General features: G+C 36.7%; 1 protein-coding gene across 2 annotated transcripts in view; it reads right to left on the minus strand.

Annotated features, from left to right (window-relative positions):
• runx2a (RUNX family transcription factor 2a) overlaps positions 1 to 19,699 on the minus strand; it is a 93,504-nt gene that overhangs the window by 22,909 nt on the left and 50,896 nt on the right. For both annotated transcript variants that reach the window (XM_088935073.1, XM_088935065.1), the window contains exon 4: positions 8,902 to 9,006. In XM_088935073.1, coding sequence (XP_088791199.1) covers positions 8,902 to 9,006 — 105 coding nt within the window. The remainder of the gene's footprint in view (positions 1 to 8,901; positions 9,007 to 19,699) is intronic.

The following is a 19,699-nucleotide window of genomic DNA, read 5'->3' on the forward strand; positions in this document are numbered from 1 at the left end:
TTGATTGTTTTTACATGTATTCTTTAAATATCCCTTCAAGCTTCGTTGAGCTTAACTACAACGCACAGTACAGTCATTGCATTTCTGCTACAATGTTAACAAACTAGTCCTTACAACCAGATATTTTATCTCCCCTTTAAAATTCAGAATGTTTACAATTGTAAAGTGGAATTTAATTAGTAAATACTGTATGCTGTGGTTATCAAAGATATTTTGCAAATAAAAATCTTCTAGCAACATATATTCATTGAAGTTTATAGTTAAAAGGCAAGTTCAAGATTATAAAAATAAAATACCCAAATAATAATTAAAGGTAGGATTAAAAAAAAACTCAGTACACAATTTCAGTATCCCTTAGACCTATTAGGAATGATGACTAAGCAGACTGTGTTTTTCAAAAATCAAAGCACATTTAAAAACATCTCAGTGCAGTTCCTCTTATGTGTTTTGGTCTAATCAGAGTAAGATAATAATGTTGGAGGAAGGGACATCTTTTTGTATTGATTCGATTTCATTAATTGAGGAGCTGACAAACTTTCTGCTGTGAGAAGCAGTACTTGGCAGGTTTGGTCTACCTGTCAAGGTGAACAAATAAAGAAATTTTATTCCAAAACAGCAGGTGGAAGAAATGTACTTCCCAACATACAGGAGTTCAAACAAGTGTTTTCCCAGAGGTTATAGAAATCTGAGTCAAACTGGCAGACACAGGGCACTGTGGCTTCAACAAGGATTCAGTCCACCACAGGTCACACGTACACTGTGACAACACAACACAAAATATAGCCCACCCTGGAATTGGGTCCAGGACATTGGAAAAATACAGCGTCTGCAAAAATATTTTCAAGGTATGCCCAAAGATGCCCTGTTTTATAGAATTACAAAACTGAAAACTTGATTGCACAAAATTACTTTGACAAGACACACAGTTAGTTGAATTGCCCCTGTGTCCAATAACAGTGGTTCAAAATAAAAACACCTGTCTCTGTAAAGTGCAATGCATTGTACATTATCTATTTAAACAATGACCAAAATACAGGAGGGTACTCTGTCCAAAGAAATCTTGTATACATAGAATGCCTGATAGAATAATTCATTCAGGTTAAGCAGCATTACAAAACCTTAAAATATGACATTATTACTAATTTATTTTCATGTATACATTTAATTTCCATGCAGATATTATTTATAAATCAGTGAAATAGTGTGCTATGTTTTGGCACATGCAGTGCAGAAAAAAACCACTTCTAGTTTGGTAGTGTGTCCTGTCTTTTTAAGAAGGACAGTACTGTGCTCAATTCTTTTTCTGCCTTCAGATTTCCTCTTTCTTTTTCCTCTTTGGTGAGAGAAAAAATGTCTTTGGGCCTCCTAATTGCTTGCACACTTTCAATGTGAAACTGAAGTATAGCTGCATACAGAACCCTGCTTTGTAAATGAAGGCCCTTCAAGACAAATACATGGTGTAGCACATTGGTACAAGGAATCCACACTGCTGAGCCACTGATGCTAACCTAGGAGGAATCCTTCAGCTTTGCTCACGCCTTTGACCCAAAACTGTAAAATCCGAGCCATTCAGGTACTTTAGTCTGTCTTTAGTACACCTAAAACAATTTACTTCCTTCTCCAAGTCAACATACTGTATACCATATATATATATTTACGTGCAGTGTTTTTTGTATTTGTTTTTGTTCATATAAAAATACATACAGCAAAAATTGTCATTTAAAGTATTCTGTTTTGGGCAGTGTGCGGTGAAATATTCAAGTCCTTAAAACTGTCCTTTTCAGCCTTCAGAACAAACTTGACTCTGGCTCCCTGTGCGTGCTCCTTGTTCCGGAACAAAAACTGCATAAACAGGCAGCCGTGTCTTACATCAGACTAACAGGAGGTTGCACAACACAGATGCCTCTCCATGTGTCATTTCCTGTTTGGCCACCTGCCTGGCTTCTACCAGCCCAACTCAACAACTAAGAAAACTGGCGTCTGAGCTGCTGTCATGAGGGACTTAAGTGGAGGTGTTAAAAAAATCCAGGGCAGCTATTTTCCAACCTGGTATTCTGCAACTAAGAAAAGAAAACATGGCTGAAGAAAGCTCTATAGTTTGGGGACCCATTGCAGACCAGATTTCCCTATTTCATGTACTTACTCATAAGAAGATGATAGATTCTTATAATTACCATTAGTTTATAGAGGAGGCACAGCCGTGTAGCAATTAGCACTGCTGCTAAACTATTCTTGGATTCCATGTTTGATTCTAGTCTGCGTGCCTTCTGTGTGGTGCCATAAGACAGCTGCCTAGGTTAATTAACATCTGTACCTTTTCCCCACATATGTGCGCAAGTGAATGTATGTGTTTGTGCCCTGCAATGAACTGGACCCCTGTCCCATCCTGCCTTGCAGCACTGTCTGCCAGTATAGCCAGCTCGCTGCAACTTTGTACTGGGCTGCATGTTATTCAAAATGGATAGATGGATAAATGTCGATAGCGGTGTTCATCCCAAAGCACTTCACACTCAGGAGGAGACCAACTTCATCTGGCAGCCATTAAGAGCTAGCAGCCCATGACACAACAAATTTGATGGAGAAGGGAAAAGTGTTTCACCAATTGTAATAAGAAGTAAAATTAGGGATGTCAACTGTGTAAATCCAGAATGGAAATTAGCCGGGACAGCGGGGTAAACACTTCTTTACAATCAGTGCCATAGGATCTTTCATGACCTTTAATGGCCAAGTAGATGGGACCTTGGTTTAATGGCTCATTCAGAAGATGGTACTTCCTAAAGCACTGCAGAAGAAAGAGTAAAAGATACTTCTACACCAACGGCACTTACAGCAGCACACTGCTGCAGCAATGATAAGTACTCTCCACTAGTAGTGAATAGTTAGGGTTGCTTTTCCTCTAATAAATCTATTAATTCCAATTTAGTCAATCTACTGTAGATTTGGCTCCATCATGCATTTTCTGATTAGGGGTACCTATAATGGTGATAAAGGTTCCTTTAGGTTCCATTAAAAGACCTACATGTATATGTGCTATCATCAAATTTGCATTTAATTTTGCTCTTATTAACACTGACTTCATAACAGGTTATTATGTACCTATAATTTAAATGTAATTACACATAATAACATCCATACATCTATTTCCAAACTGTTTTATCCAATATAGGATGCAGAAGAGTCACAACCTATCCCAGCAAGCAATGTGTGCAAGGCAGGATACATTCTGTAGGAATGCAAATCTATCACAGGGCACACATACAGGCAAACACAAAAACACATACTGTACACACCCTCGGAGGCCAATTTTCCAAGAAAACAAGTTAACCGGCCAGAGAAACCAGAGCACCCACAGGAAAACCATGTGAACACAGGGTGAACATACAAACTCCACACAGATAACACCCTAGGTCCGGAACTAAACCCAGGCCCCAGCACTGTGAAACAACAATCCCAACCACTGTGAAACTTTGCCGCCCACACATTAACAATTTCTTCAATTTATGTAGTGTTTTTTATCCAGAAGCACAACGTGCGGAAGTGGAGCACACACCTGTGTGACACAACACGTCATAACATATTATTTCCTACCAAATTCATACCCATTGTACATAAGGGAAACACATTCTCATGATCCTATCAATGACATTTTCCTATTAATGTCTTTGTTGTGTACCTCTTATCGTTAGGTGTTGCCAGCAGTGCCCTACTGTTTTTCTGTTTTCAGAAGGTCCTAGAAACATTAATAGCTCCCATATTGCACTCACAACAGCTCTGGACAATGTAAATACCTATTAATTAGAAAGGGGTCCCATTCTCTAGACACACACATTGGTGATGCATAGTTTAACATCTGGAACACAGTCTTGTTCCAGGTTCAAAATTTCCTGTTGCTCATGATTCTGATGTTGTGACAGTCTGCTGTATCCAATCATTTTCAGGAAGTAAATAATCCAAATGGCATTTTTTTTGTTTCATTCCACAAATGAAAACATAAAAGAGTGTTACAATCTAATCTCAGTATTGAGAGCAGCATTCGAGCAATGTAAAACCGACTATTTTTACATTAGTGATCTCTACAAATGCATATATACCAAAAATAACGCTTTACTTGTTTAATTGTAAACCATTCTAATTTGCCCTGGAAAAGTTTTTTCTGCTTTGGTAATAACTTTTTAACAACAACACTGACAATGGGTGTTTACAGGGTTTGCATGTTTTTGTAATATATTTTTAAGTATACTAATCCTCACAGGTTTCAATGTATTTATACTGCATATGATAAGTGTTCAGTAGTTCTTCTAATAGTGTTGAGTTTATTTATCACAGCAGTCCAACTGAGCTAAGCACAAGAGAAAAATCCATTCAGCACGATCAGAGGAATTTTTAGAATTATGATCCATGGAAACAAATTCCTATTATACGGTCATTGACAAATGGCATGAAGGAAATGGCCTACAAAAACTAAATTTAGACCCCCCAGGTATGCAGAACCTAGGAAGAAGCAATTAACTTACCTAAGTTTTAAGATGAACTGGTGCAATGCATGGTTTTCTTTATAAGTATAATACAACTATAACATCAGCCATGTGAGATGATTTGTGTCCGTGTAGGCTTTCAGAAGTCAGTCACTGTACACGTTTTGGAGGAAACAAGTATAATGGCTTTTAAAAACTGCCCAGATGATACAAGTTATTAATCTAGACTAGGCTAGTGTACTACCTGCCCTTCTACTCATTTGCAGGGTTTGGCCTCAGACAACTTGATAATTATTTGATAGCTTCATATGTTTTATAATTAGGGAACTAAATTTACCAGAGCTACAGCTGTGGACAGAAATTGAAAAGGCCCGATTTGAATACCCCTGGCGAGGACATACACAGTAACTTGTGGTTTCTTGAGGCACTGCTGTTGAGAAACATTATTTTCATCATTTGGCCATGTGCCATGTTTCTCAAATGGTGACACTGGATCTTAATGGTATTTCTTTTTAATGAGCCAGTAAAAGCAGAGACCACACTACACACTTAAACGTGTGAAGAGTTAAAAAGTGTTGGTTTTACAAGAGTTCTATGGGGCAGGCACTCAAAGTTAGAGCAGACAGATAAAAGGAGTCCTGGTACAAAAATAGGAGTGGGTTACAGTTGTTTTGGAATATGATGACACATTCATGAGGAGTCTCCACCTCGTTTCCGCTTTTCAGTCGGCACAGGCAGAGAATGTTTTGTTGTTTTTTTTCCAAATTGTTTGGCTTTTTTCCCCTCTCCATGTTTACGCTGCTCAATAATCTAGCGTTTGGAAGTCATCTGCCGCCATCCTTTTAAAAGAAGGTTTAAAAACAAGGCAGATGAATAAGAAGTGAGTGAGATCAAAGACAGGCACATCAATGATGCCACGGGGTACTTTTAATCTGGTAATGAATGATGATCATGTGCTGTTATGAAGTGGCTCCAACTGCCAGTGCCAGATGTGTTTATTGAGAAAAGAAAAAGTTGTTTGTGATGTGATAGCATTGATTTTAGAGCCAAAATGGAAAGACAAAAATATTTTTTATGAATAAAAAGCATCTGGGAACAGCTGCGCACCAGACTGGTTGGCATTGATGGACATCATAAACTTTTTTATATATATGTATGCATGCCCCATTAAAATGATCTGATGCTAGCTTTACTGCCCTGTATAACTTTAGAACAGAAATCCACAGGTCATTTTTTGTAAAGGCATTTACAGTACTTATTGCTTCTGTGAAGGGAAAAAAACAAATAACACTTATATTAAACACGATTCTCAAGAATGCCTGTTTGTTTTGATATGCCTATTTCTACAAAGGTTTAACAAACACCATGGCATAGTCACAAAGACATAACTGTAGCATCTCTCCCATACAGTATGTACTTCAACTTATTGTTCAAAAACACTTTCAGTTTCTTGAAAAGCACTTCTAAAAAAATTGTCCAGACCTCTTTCCAATCATACCCAACCGATCTATTGAAATTAACTTCTAGTTGAGGTTTTCTTAAATCTAATCTATGTGCTTCACTCCTAATTAATCTAGGAGTTAAGTAGCTCAGTTAAATTCTAATTGTGACAAGACAAAAGGGTGAATATAAAAGGATATCACACTTAAATACTTTAGTGTTTTGTGTTACCTCTCCTGGCTGAGGAAATAACAGCCCTGGCTGTAAGGACAGGACTGCTAAACCCCCCCTCACATGAGAGAAGTTAACCAGGGAGGCTGCTGCTAGGGTGAAGATAAGGTAGAGGGAGCAGTGTTCACAAAGCCATGCACAGCAAGCGAATATACGTAAGAGAACAGAAGTACTCGATTACCGTTTGACCTCTTCCCAAACTGTTTAGCATATCCACATTTAATATCTCATCCTTCATTTCATACTGTATAATATTCCATGAATTTCTAATATTATTTGGAATACTTCTCACGCAGCCCAGTAAAGGAGCACACCTCCTCTTTACTTCAACACTACCATTTATCAAAGATGGGCTGAATACATCACCCATACATACAAATCATTAAAGATTCTGTTTATCCCCAATATTTGTTTTACTCCACAATTAGACATTAGAAATTAAAGTCTTATTCTTTCTTCACTCCAAAGTAAAAAAAAAACACATCAACAAATTAGTACAGGGCTAAAACCATGAACTGAAACCTCTGAAATTTAGAATATTCAATACAATTTTGGTCAGTGTGTTACAAATAAAACAAAATTACACAATTGCTGATTTGGAATCAAAACAGACAAACGCAAACATACTGACAGACTCAATAACTGAATTATTTTAGCCTTAAGTAAATAAGACTGTAAATTCAAGACTTGATTCAACTATTACAAATCCTGTAGGCACTGACAAAGTCAACACAAAAAACATCTTCAGATTCAACAGTGAAATACAAACCATAACATCCAAGTGAAAACTATGGGGAAGGACATTTACTTTACTACAGGGTTTATGGGAGACTAGAGCAAATTATGCAGCCGTGTTCTTGAAGCTATTAACCTTGCTTCTCTCAAGAAATGGCTGAATCAGATCCTTGGATAAATTAGTTCCTAACAACCAAACAAGGTAGAGGAGCTGAATGACCTCTTCTCTTTTGTAACCTTTATTATTTTCTTATTCTGTTGACAGTAGTTCCTTTTGTATTTTTATTTCTGTTCTGAAATACATTTGAGTGTGACTTCATAAAACACAAATCTTAAATCACATTAACTAAAATGAACCTGTTGCTGTGCTGTCAACCTGTTCTTAGCTTATCATTTGAAACGTATGATCATACAATAACACTTTGCTATGGTACAGCCAATATCTTTTTGACATACAGTACATAAAAGCTATGAAGATCCATATATTTCCAACTTCATGTCCCCTTATCAAGAATCTGAACCCTCACAAAAACTCATCTGCTCCTCCTGTGTTCATGTGCAGTGGCAATTCAGTTTTGTAAAACAGCCATAAAAATCTGGGAGTGGTGGCTATAGTCAGCTGTATACAAGGCCCAAGTACACCATCTGCAGATGATATCTTCTGACGTTCTTTCTTTCTGTGGTACACCAGTTTGGGTTGGATAATTTTCTCCAGAGTATGACGTTTGTTTTTTAATTGGACCAATTTACAGCTCAAAAATATTTTATGAGCTTTTAGAACAGCAGGCTTTCACAGTGCAAGAAAATGAACTGTGAAGTCCTTTTTCACTTCACACAAAAAACAGTCTTGCCATATTTCTAAATAGACCATTAAGATAGTGTTAATAATTTCTTTCTAACACAACACTTCCTGTATTCTGAAGTCAAACTCTTAAAGATAACAATACATTTCATTAATGCATAGGAACAAAAAGCTATCCTATAATCAAAAACAGAGCAATGATGAATGCATTTTAACTCAATGTGAAATTTGTTCAAATTGTTCTAACTACAAATAAACTTAAACTACGGTCCACTTAAAATCCAAACCTTGACACACCTGCCAATTTCAAATGAATAATCCAATATTGAATAAGAGAAAGAAGCAACCAGCCATCCAGTATTGCATTTGCAATTGCATTCTGTGGTTAAAATGAAATTGAGCTTAATCTGGGCCTTATTTTCCAAAACTAGGCCTATGTAAAATGAATATTATGTTTCTTCTTTCTATATCTATGTTATCTTATGCCAAATTTTGACCCATAAACATTTTTACAATTACTTTCAGAAAAACAAGATGAAAGCAAATATTCCTCTGGAAGAAAAAGCATTGAAATTCACTGTTTTGGGAACCTATCATTTAAGAGATTATTGTTTCAGTTTTCAAATATAAAAATAAAAGTATGTTTATTCCAGATTTTTAAAAAAAGGCTCTCGGTAACAATTTAGCAAAAATTCACACAAGGAACAAATTGGTGAGGTCCAGAGTCCTTTCAGCATTATTTTCAAAGGTGGTTTTTAACTCTAAAAACGGGAGAGATTCGAAAAACACTACAGTAAAAGTTTGGAGAAAGTTGGCTATTGTATGCTTTCAGTTTTCTCTGTCATCTCCGTCTGCAGCCCTGGTGCAAAGAAAGGAAGACCCGCCGGGAGGTGGGCACATCTCAGCACGTGTGGAAGAGGCCACGGCGGTAAATATTTTTTTAAGCCAACCAGCTTAAAAATGCCTGTTTATGTTTGCCCCTTGCTCTGCACAGTGTCACAAGACACAGGCAGCTTTGTGTTTTGTTTTCTATTTTTATTAATGCAGTAGAAAAGACCCCCTGAATCTAGCCACGTCTTGCAGCTAGATTAGATACAAGGCACTCTGCCAGCAGTGCTGTAGATGCTAATACACTCCAGCCTGAACTACAGCCAGCATACCACATTGACCTTGCTAATTATTATTGTACAATGCAATGATAAATACTGGGGTACTCACTTCTTGGTTCCCGCGGGCCATCGACAGTGACCTTTATGGCTCTGTGGTAAGTTGCCACTTGGGGTGGGTTTGTGAATACTGTGATTGTCAAAGTGAAGCTCTTGCCTGCAAAACACAAAAAAGTTAAAGCCCCATTACTGTAGTGTACAATGTGCTGCATTCAGCACTCTTAGCTCATTTGCATTTTCTTCTGCTGGTGATGATGATGGCAGTGGGTTTTCTGTCAAAAAAAAATGTATTAAAAAGACCAAAGAACAATAGACAATAAAAAAAAATCCATAGCATTTCTGTAACAATGGCTTCTATATAGTTAATATTTCATTATACCACCTAAAATATTCTCTGTTATACTTCTGGTATTGAATGAATCTGGTTTAACCCGTACTGTTGTGCTTTCTTCCATGTGCTAAATTAAGCATTACATACAGGATCTTAATCACCCTGACAGTTAGGTTTTTGATCAAAGATGATTTTTGCACTAGATTAAAGGCCCAAACTCATTCCAAGAAGCTTTTGGCTTGCAAGAGTGGGTGACCTGCTCTCTGTGAGAAATGTGAACTTCCTTTCCTTCCTCTGTTCTGTGAATTAATCACACAGTAAAGGGAAGCTCTATTGCCTGCTGTGTGAAACATTTATAATAATAAGTCACAATAAGAGATTTCCTATTTTACTCCAGGGAGCACATGGGCTTATCCCTGGAACTGCAGTAGATTATCTCCTTTCCAATGTTTAATAATCTTCAAGTCAACACTTGATTTTGGTGTTTGTTTTGCACAGTGGTTGATTACTGTGAATCTACCCTATACTTGTATTGGTTAATAAAAACTGATTGCTATTAAGAGTCTTATTTTTTATTTCAGCAAATTGGAGAAAATGTGTATTTTCAGCAAATTGGAGAAAATACCATAAACAGTATTACATATCAAATTATTCACTCTACAGAACATGAGTAAATATTCAATTAAAATGAGTCAATCTGCACTACAGATGACCTTACACAGGAAACCAGGGGTGTACAGATAGCGAAAGCAAGCACTTGTGTTTTAAAACTTGGCTTCTCCAGCTTCTTACCTACTCCTTGAGAGATAAATGACTTTTGTGCAATCATGCTGAGTAGAGAATCCTGCCCAGTACACCAGTTATTTTCATAAGGAAGATTTACAAACAAGATGAAGTCATTCCGGTGGCACAGTGGTGCAGTGGTTAGCATTGCTGCCTCACAGCACTAAGGCCTACTAAGGATTCAGTTCCTAGGGCACTGTCTGTGTTCCCTCTATGTTTGTGAGGACTTCCTCCAGGCGCTCTGTTCCTCCCACAACACAAAAACATACTGACAGGTTAAATAGCTGCTGTAAAACTGCTTCCCGGTGTGAATCTGTACGTGTTTTTGTCTTTGTGATCCCTGTGATGGACTGGCATCCCAGCCCCGGTGTGTCCATCCTTGCACCCATGCTTTGCCGGGTTAGACTTCAGCTCCACCCTGCAACCCTGTACTGGATAAGTGGATTAGTAAAAATGGATGGATGACATCACTCAGTCCATTTAGCTGGTAAGGCTGATAGAAGCTAAGTGATCTGGGGATTTCATCTAGCTACAAAGTAGCTGGATAAGCTTTTTCCAGACACCCACCTATCGTATGTATACAGTACATACAATAAGTGCTTATTATCCTAAGTTCTAAGTACACATCCCAATAGTTTCCACCTGTGTCCTTTGGTTTGTGAATCTATTGTTTGAATACAGTATGTAAAGTACGTTGAACTGACCTGGTCATTGAGAATTTTTAATACTTGAATTAATACTCTCCCAGTAGTTTTCTCTGTTCAGGACTAAAGAACAGCTCTTTTAAGCTGTCAGAAAAGGACACATCCCCATAGTTTCCACCTGTTTATGTTAACAAATGTATCTGGTTGCTGTTGTCTGGACTGATTCCAGATCACCACTATATTTTTTGTGTAACAAGGAGCCCAAAATTGTATGCAACATTTTAAATGAGGTCTTAGTAGCGCATTTTAACATAACATTCCATAATTTGAGTTCTGCCTTTTCATCTATATACAGTACTGTATCTTTTTGTTCTGTGAAACTTTTTTTCTATTTCTTTCACACATTGTCTAAAGGGGTAAAATGAAGTTTTAACATGAATACCTAAAACTTTTCATCGATTAATAAACTTTATGACTGAGACTTTCATCCAAAGTGATTTACATTTGTACAAATTTATACAGCTGGGAATTTTACTGAAGTATTTGAAGAAAAGGACCTTTCTTTAGAGTACATCATGTGTCCCACCTGTGATTCTGACCCATAGCTTTCTTGTTACAAGTTTAAAGCCCCTAAACAATGCTCAGGCTCATGTTTCCCATCTTACATCTAAGTTAAAAATACAGAACTGCCAGATTTATATGACTAAAAATAAATGAACATGAATACTAAAGTGCATTTCTTAAAAGTAAATCATTTGCAGCTCTGGTAACTACCTGGATTTCAATGTTTTTAATTAAAATATGGACCTTTTATATTAAAATACATATATACAGTATATAATTTGAATCCTGGTATCAAAGAACTGCAGGGGAATCTGATTTTAATTCTAACCGGGCCTTTATTTACTCAACAGCTGGTTTAATCTTCCAAGATTAATCTTTACTTGATGATTGAAAACACTCTTTTAACCTGAAGAACCGTAGTTCTCAGGTTACGTAAAAGTGGGCCTTGCTTTGGTTGTTTGTTCACTTCTGGCATTTTTGTTTGTTCAAAGTGAATAAATAAAAACAAATCCAGAAAGAAAAAGAATTAGGAAAGAACAGAAAAGAATGGCTGCCAAGGAATAGGGTTGGAGTCAATCGTTCTTGACAATCCTTACTTTTCCAACAACAATTGGATTAACACTTTTAAACATCCGCTGCTTATTCAAATTTAACTCTAAGTGAACAGGACAGGAACAATACAATCTGAGAATGTTACACAATTCTTCTAAATCACATAATACTTGATTTCAGATTTAGTCCAGTTCATACATTTTCCTTTGACATAAAGACATAAAGATTACATAAACGAGAATGAATTACACAAGATATTTAAGTGTTATTCCTGTGCTGTTCACCTGGAATTCATTGTGGATTTGTGGCAATTTGTTTTAAAAAGTTACCCAAAATATACTGTCAAATTATTTAAAAAGCAATTCATTTCTTTTTAAAAACTAAATGAATGTTAGTCACGTTAATTAACTATAAGACAATATACAAATCTTTAAATAGAAACAGAAAATTGAAACAAAATACTCAACCAATACCCTTAATTGATTGTGAACTCACAACGTACATGGGTGAAAGAGTAAGGATCTTAAACACCAAATGCTGTATGCTGATGCTCTGCTAGAGAATATGCACACTACTGTTATACTTTCAGGAAGTGCACATATATAGATTGTTCTGTTTGCTTTCTAAAACAAAAGGAAGTGTTTAGTTTGGCATTTCATGAGACTTTGGCTGGTATTGCTTAGAAAGATAAAATGCTGCTTGAGATAGAGAATATGATTTTTTCTCTGGCAGTACATGGGATTGCAGAGTTGCTTTGTGAAGCAGCAGACTCATCAACAAATGTAATCAGTAAAGTATGCAACAGTTAGTCATGTCAGATACTAAAAGCTGCAATATGTTATTGAGACAGGAAAAGGTGGGCGTAACGCTTGTGATTCAGTAAAACAGTCAGCAATCCACATCTGAGCCAGTGTGTCAGAATGAACTACTCAGAACTTTCTTTGCTTGTGCTGGTGAAGGCATCTTTTTCATCTGTTTGCTTCTCTTACACATACAGTGCAGTATAATCATAAATATGCTGCCGTATAAGAGAGCTCTAAGGAAAGCTGATGTCTCAGCTTTCTATAAGTCCTTAATCTTTTCCAATGAAGCTGTCTTGCATTTGTTGGATGTCTTTATACTTCTCCCTTAATCAGTCCTGCTTTGGCCTTTTCATCCCATCTCTTAGACTTTTTTCCTGTGACTCTTTCATTCAGTGGTCATCAGGAAAATCCACATACATTGCCACTGAGATTACTATTTTCTCTGGTGCAGCACTTAAGCAGGACCACAAGCACATTTACAGAAAATTGTGGGAAAAGTAATCTGTAACTCTCATGCACATTTCAGTGCTGCAAAATATCTCAAATTCCTTTCACATTCCTTCAATGGAAGTTTTATAGGTCTCTGTATTTACAACACATTTACAACCTAATTGTCATCCTATTTCTTGTTCAAGCTTTCTATTTTAAACTTCAAAGGCTTTGTTAAGTCTTTGGACTGCTCTTATTAACTCTCAGATTTGTCCAAGCACCAACTGCCGTAAGTGCTGTGGGCATGAAAAGGGGGTCTTTACTTTCTCTTACTACATCCTGTGGAAAACTGTCAGCTAAAAGTAAAACGATTAGAAGGGTAATCAGTCCACAGCGTACCCAAATGAAAAACTGTGCACAAAAGTTTCTTTCTAATTACATACATCATATATAGTGCTATGTATAAATATCTTATAATAACATGGAAAAGCCTTCAGATTTACCCTGATATGAGAAAGCTTTGTATCTGATATATGTGTATACTGTATGTACTGTAACTGAGGTGAGAAAGAAAACCTTACTTCCAAATTAAGTGGTGAGATTGTCAGAGCACAATGGAGGCTGAAGCGGTTAATTAGTGTTGTTATATCTTTATTTTTCTTCCATTTCTCTTTTGGCTTTTTTGTAAAAAAACAGCAGGTAATTATATTCCACAGCTCTACCTCCCAACATGTAATATCATTTCCGTAACACACTTCTTAATCTTCTGGTATCTTGTTTGTTGTTTCCCTCAGACCTCGTGTCACAGCCCTTGCCATCAGATATAAGAAACACAAGAGCTCCACACAATCAGGCTGTGTGCTCTTTACTGACAGCTCTAAAGAGATATCAAAAGGTGCTGAACAGCCATCTTCTGCCTGTAATGTGCTGTCTCTTTTACAGGGAAAAACTTTAGCTGCCTGTTAATAATGCCTAGTATGAGTGGTAAACACACAAAATGCCCATGCTGCATAAACATGGCAAACATTTCCTGGCTGACCAAAAACATGACATTTTTGAAAGGCCACACTTCAAAAGTTTAAAGGAGTTATATTTCATTAGATATTTGGGTGGGTAGCTGTGTTAGCAACTACTTTTTCTATTGCAGTCATTCTTATTAAATACCTTCAGTCAAACAGCTGAATCTGCTTTGCAGGTACACTAAAACAATTATTAACAGCAAGGTAAAGAAGGTAGAAAAAGGGCTAAGTATGTTTTTGGTGCATTTATTCAAACCTGTTTATTATCAGCTGAGAAGTAAACAATAAAAACAAAGCACAAACCATACTTGTGTGAAGTGCCCTGGGCATACCATTCCTGTGTTAGTGGAGCCATATTTTTATTAGCTTTTGTCTGGCTTCCATTAGGTATTTACTAACTACAGCAATGTAAATGAACTGGGCAAAGATTCAATGGACCAACAACACAGACTGGCAGAAAACACAGCAAGAGCTTTCCTCGTTCAAGTGCAGAATTGTGAGCTTCTGAAATGGCAAGGTTTCAGTGTTTATACAACCTTATGTAAAACATTATCGCTATACTGATTCAGCTGTCTTGTAAGAATGGTTGTAAGTCTTGAGGCTGACAGATAGGAGTATGTTTTATCATACATTAATTCAGTAGCAAAGCAAAAACACAACAAGCGAGGAAGTAATACAACATAAGGTGTGATTAATACACAAATATGGTGTGACTCACAAGGGGGTGTGATCTGCCATCTATGTGCAGTTTTATATGTTCTCCCCATATTTGCATGGCTTTCCTGCAGCTGCTCAGTGCAAAAAAATACTGGTAGGTTAGTTGGATTCAGTAAAAAGTTTCTTTGGCATGAGTGTGTTTGTCTGTGTTTGTGTTTGTCTACACTGCAGCAGACTGGAGGCTCATATAGGATGTACCCTGCCTTTTACCCATTGCTTGCTGGGATAGGCTCCGGATCCCCAGTGACCCTGAATTGGAAGAAGCAATTAGAAAATGGATGGTTGCAAACTCAAAAGTTTAGGCTATATCTAAATTATCACATGTTTAAGGTTCTCTATATACTGTACACCACAGAATTTATTTTGGCTATGTACCTTGTTGTTTTTACAACAGACTTTGCATCACATTTCATTGATGGTAATAGGTGCATTTATTCAAGAGCTGCATACTGTACAATGAAATTACTAAGGTACTGTAGCTGTAGGTGGCTGAGGTACTGAGGAGTTTAAGCAGTAGAAATTGAAAGCGAAAGAAAAGCCGAATTAATTTTGACTGATGAAACCTTTGTGGGGAGAAATACAATTGTCTTATAGTGCTATTCTTGCAAGACATTTCAGAGTGCCTTCTAAAATTAAAAATGAGACAAAGCTCATGACCAAAATACATTCCGCTTACACTTAAAGCACAATCAAAAAGTAAGCATGCACATTTGTTTAGAAGCATATCTTATCTCTGTATACGTAATATTGACGCATTTCGAAAGGCAGAGAGCACCATGAGCAGGGAGGCCTACAGCTGAAGGTTTTAGCTCAGGTTTACAAAAGCCAATACCTTCTATAGAAAACAACAATCTACAAATCTTCATTTTCACATCCTTGGAAAAGACTTTAAAAATATGCAGTATGAAACATCCAATGATAAAAATGCCATATTCTAGTAAGTGAATAATAAGAAGTAAATTTGAAATTTGATGATGATGAAAATAACAATTCATCAAGTCATTTTCTAACTGTTAAAACCAATTCTAGGTCGCAGGGCAGTTGGAACCTATTCCCGCAGGTTACAGGCGCAAGGTGGGATGTCCATTGCAGGACAAACACATAGTCACAAACACAAACATGTACACACTGACACTAGGGCCAATTTTTCCAGAAGATGATTAACCAACCAGTATGTCTTTTGACTGTCCAAGGAAACCCACATGAACACGGAAAACACGGAGAGATACAAACTTCAGGCAATTAGGACACCGGGTGAAGAAGAAGAATTCCTTGCGTTCACATAGTATGTTTCATCCCAAATGGTCATGTTTCATCCCAAAATGGTTTACAAATACATGTGGAATCCCCCTCATCCAGCCTGGTTTTGTGGCACCAACCAGGGAGACTAGCAGCAAATCGCAAAGCCAAGTGAGAAAGCCACTACAGAAAGTTACTTTAGTACAGGCCAAAAGAGCTGTTTTAATTTTAATTTATGGCCTAACATGACTGTATTCCCATTCATTACTGTGTGAAATCAATTAATTAAATGATTTTGCCAGCAATGAAAAGGATGCATAAGTTTGTGTGTTATTATGGGAAAGTGAAAATGATGCTTGCTTATAGCACAAGAGTACAATCAATGGTAAAGGACCCAAAACAAAGCCCTGGAGAGCACTCAGTATCCAGTCCAGCTTTCTATTTTTGGAAGGAGACATACTGAAAGCAGTCATATAGACAGCAAGCATGGCGCTCTATAGCCTTTCCAGAGTTACCAGGATGAGTTTAAAAAATGTCCTAAGATGTCATGACTTGTTGTATCAAAGCCTGTACAGGCACATTTATCAAACCAACAATATCTTTCAATTTGGTCATAAACATTGTGGTCAATAAGTGTTTTTTTTTTAAATACATTGTCCAGAAATGTAAAAATGGAAATAGGTCTATAGCTTGTAGACATATAAATTATGTAATATATATAATTAGATATTAAATACATAATATTTATATACAGTAGGAGCTCATTTTACTCATGTTTTAAGAATGGTCTTAACAAGTTTATCTACAGTACACGTGCCTGCTGTTAAGGTGACATTCAGTATATTAGTCTAAACAGAACCGATGAAGTTCATGTGCTGCTACTTTAAAGTGACCAGGTAAACCTTGAGGCACATAAGTGCTCTAAATATGACATTTTATATACCACAAATACTGATGATAAATTCAAAACCATTGACTGATAATGAGACTGAAGAGAACAATAGTTTTGGTTTCTTGCATAAGTCTCTAATATTTAGTGTGTTATAAGTGCATTTCTTTGGGTATTTCCAAATGCAAAAGATTTTATCTGAACCTTTTCGAAGGTAATTTGCTCAGTATTTTTCGCTATGAACACTCTATTGTCAGAATGTTGTAATTTTAGATAAAATACTAATTTAAATGCTATGTTGAGTGTAAAAACTTTCACTTCTAATTTTCTTTTAACTTTCAGTTCATTTGAGGAGAAGGCTTAGTCATTGGTTCTGTTTAGACTAATTAAGAGATTGGAGAGGATGTTAAATTGGTGTCATCAGTAATTATCTGGTTGAACTTGTTAAGCATTGAGCTGGAATGAAAACCTACAGTACCAGAACTGGACTTCCCTGTGTCGTCTACAGCAAATGGCCTTAAGTTTTGATCCTGCCTCCCTAGCGTTTTCATACATGAAATGTGACATACAGTATGGGGTCCTTGTCTTGCCTGGATTTTCTTAATAAGACCATACAGTAAATAGTATATTATGATTTTGACTACATCTCTAACTTTTACCTTTAATAAAATACTCATGAACATTGTCAAAAAATAAAACTCTATCTTCTAGACGATTTTAATGTCTCTGCTACTCAGTTTCTTATTTGCATCCAAAATATTACAGGATTTTGTCCGTGAATCATGCAGGGTTTGTTTGTGGTATTGGTGAAGGTATTAGACTTGTGAGACACAGGCATCAGCAGATAATGCCTCAAAATTTGTCTTTTGACAGCTGTAGATCCTCATCATACAGTATGATGTCACAATCCATCTCTAACAGGTCTTCACAGGTTTTTTGCAGTTTAATTGGGATTAACAGCAAACTAGGATTTTTAACAGTAATACGAACAGAAAGAACAAGCAGGACACAGATTATACAGTAGGTTGCTGCTCAACAAGATCAGAAGGAGATGTGGACAACACCAAGTGAGTTTTAATGAGTTCACGTTGGTGCATTTAGCAGGCTGCTGCTGCTTCCTCGCTCTGTAATTGTGCAATATACTGTAAAAGCCCATCCTCCAGATCTCAGTGAGTCTGGAAGACAAGTCTGGACTACACTCCCCACTCCTTCCTGCCTCTGGCATCAGACTGCAGAGCCTCTGATCCTTTCCCAAGCCTGCCTGCTTCAAAGGCCCAGGGCCGGTTTCTTCCGTCAAGATCATAAGTGGTGGGAGGGGGGGAGGCTATGAGAGGTGGGGGTCACAACTGTTTGGACATAATTACACTCCATCAAAAGAAGCTTTATTCATCTTCCATGCGTGAAAAGCCTGCAAGCGTTTAAGTCTGCTTTTTTATATATCTTTATACATATAAAAATGCAGTTTGGGAAACCTGCCAACAAGAAAAGGCAAAATTGTAAAACTGTGAACACACCCTTTGCATTGCAGCTTCGAAGGGGGGAAATGGGCGGACTTCAGTTTGTAAAATGATTTTTTCGATATTCAATGGATTATTTATTTTGAAATATTTTTGTTTTTCTGTTTGTGAGGGTCATCATTAAAATGACTTGGGGTTTCAAGCCGCAGCCTGAGTTCTATTAGCCGAAGGGCAGGCTTCCCATTGTTAACACTGATTGAGTCAACAGAAGCTTCTGCTGGACCAGGCCTATAAAAAGGCTGTAGCTGAGCAACTCTAGTCTGGTCAACGGTCTGCTCATTTGTTCCAGTCTAACACAGTTAAATGAAACACTAACCTTAAGACAGAAGTGATACCTAAAGCAGTGGTTGTAATGATTAAGGACGCAGTCTAATTTCATTATAACTCAGTGCTGTAATGTGTATGAGACATACCTTTCTGACTAATTTGCACTTATGAGGCCTTATTCCAGTTCTTGCTTTGTGTTGTGAAGAGTTAGTTCAGCTTCATACCACAGAAATTACATTAGCCTTAAAAAAATAAAATCTTGAAATAAAAAAAAAACATTGGCTTATTCCAAGGAATGCCTTAACTGAATTATTTAGAATGCACACTGGCAGCATCATGACCAAAGTAAAAGCTGTTGAAATGACTAAATTGACTTCCATCTCAGACATTTTTGTAATATTACCATATTTTCATTGTGTACTTACTGGAAATAAAGTGTAAAACTTAAGTGAAAGAAACAGAATTTGGTGCTAGCTCATGAAGATTAAATTAAGCTAAAGGGTAGTTGAAAAACAATCATTCCAAGTGATTTAAGGCTGTTCAATGTGGACAGCCTTAAATAAACATTTATTTAAAATGAACATGTGCATCTACATAAACAAAAGGGATACTGCAGTGCCAGTGATAAGATACAGCTGTATTCCTAGTTCCCTAAGTTTTGATAAAGAATTAACAGACTTCTTCATAGGTCATGACAATCTTTATATTCCCTTGCTGAGTTATGAGTTAAAAATACAGTACCTGGGATTATTTATTCTAAAAGAAAACTAACCATAATATTGATAGATCATTCTAACATGGACACATCTTAAAATACTGTTCGATTAACCTACACAATAATAATTAAACAAATGCAGCTATACATAATTATATTTTAGTTAATCTATGCCTGCTCTTTTTCACATTAATGTGAAATGTCATACTACTGCTGTAAAAAGGAAACCTTTCAAATTACATAGCAAGGATGGAACAATTCCATTTTGACCTTTTAATTATGTAATTTGTCCAATGATATAATGAAAGCACGAACACCCAGTTTCCTTCCAGGCCCTTCATTGTTTCTGTTAATGTTTTCCTGCAAATTTGATTTCACATG

Source organism: Atractosteus spatula, chromosome 2 (assembly GCF_055471065.1).
Source record: "Atractosteus spatula isolate fAtrSpa1 chromosome 2, fAtrSpa1.hap1, whole genome shotgun sequence".
In the NCBI taxonomy this organism is placed as follows: domain Eukaryota; kingdom Metazoa; phylum Chordata; class Actinopteri; order Semionotiformes; family Lepisosteidae; genus Atractosteus; species Atractosteus spatula.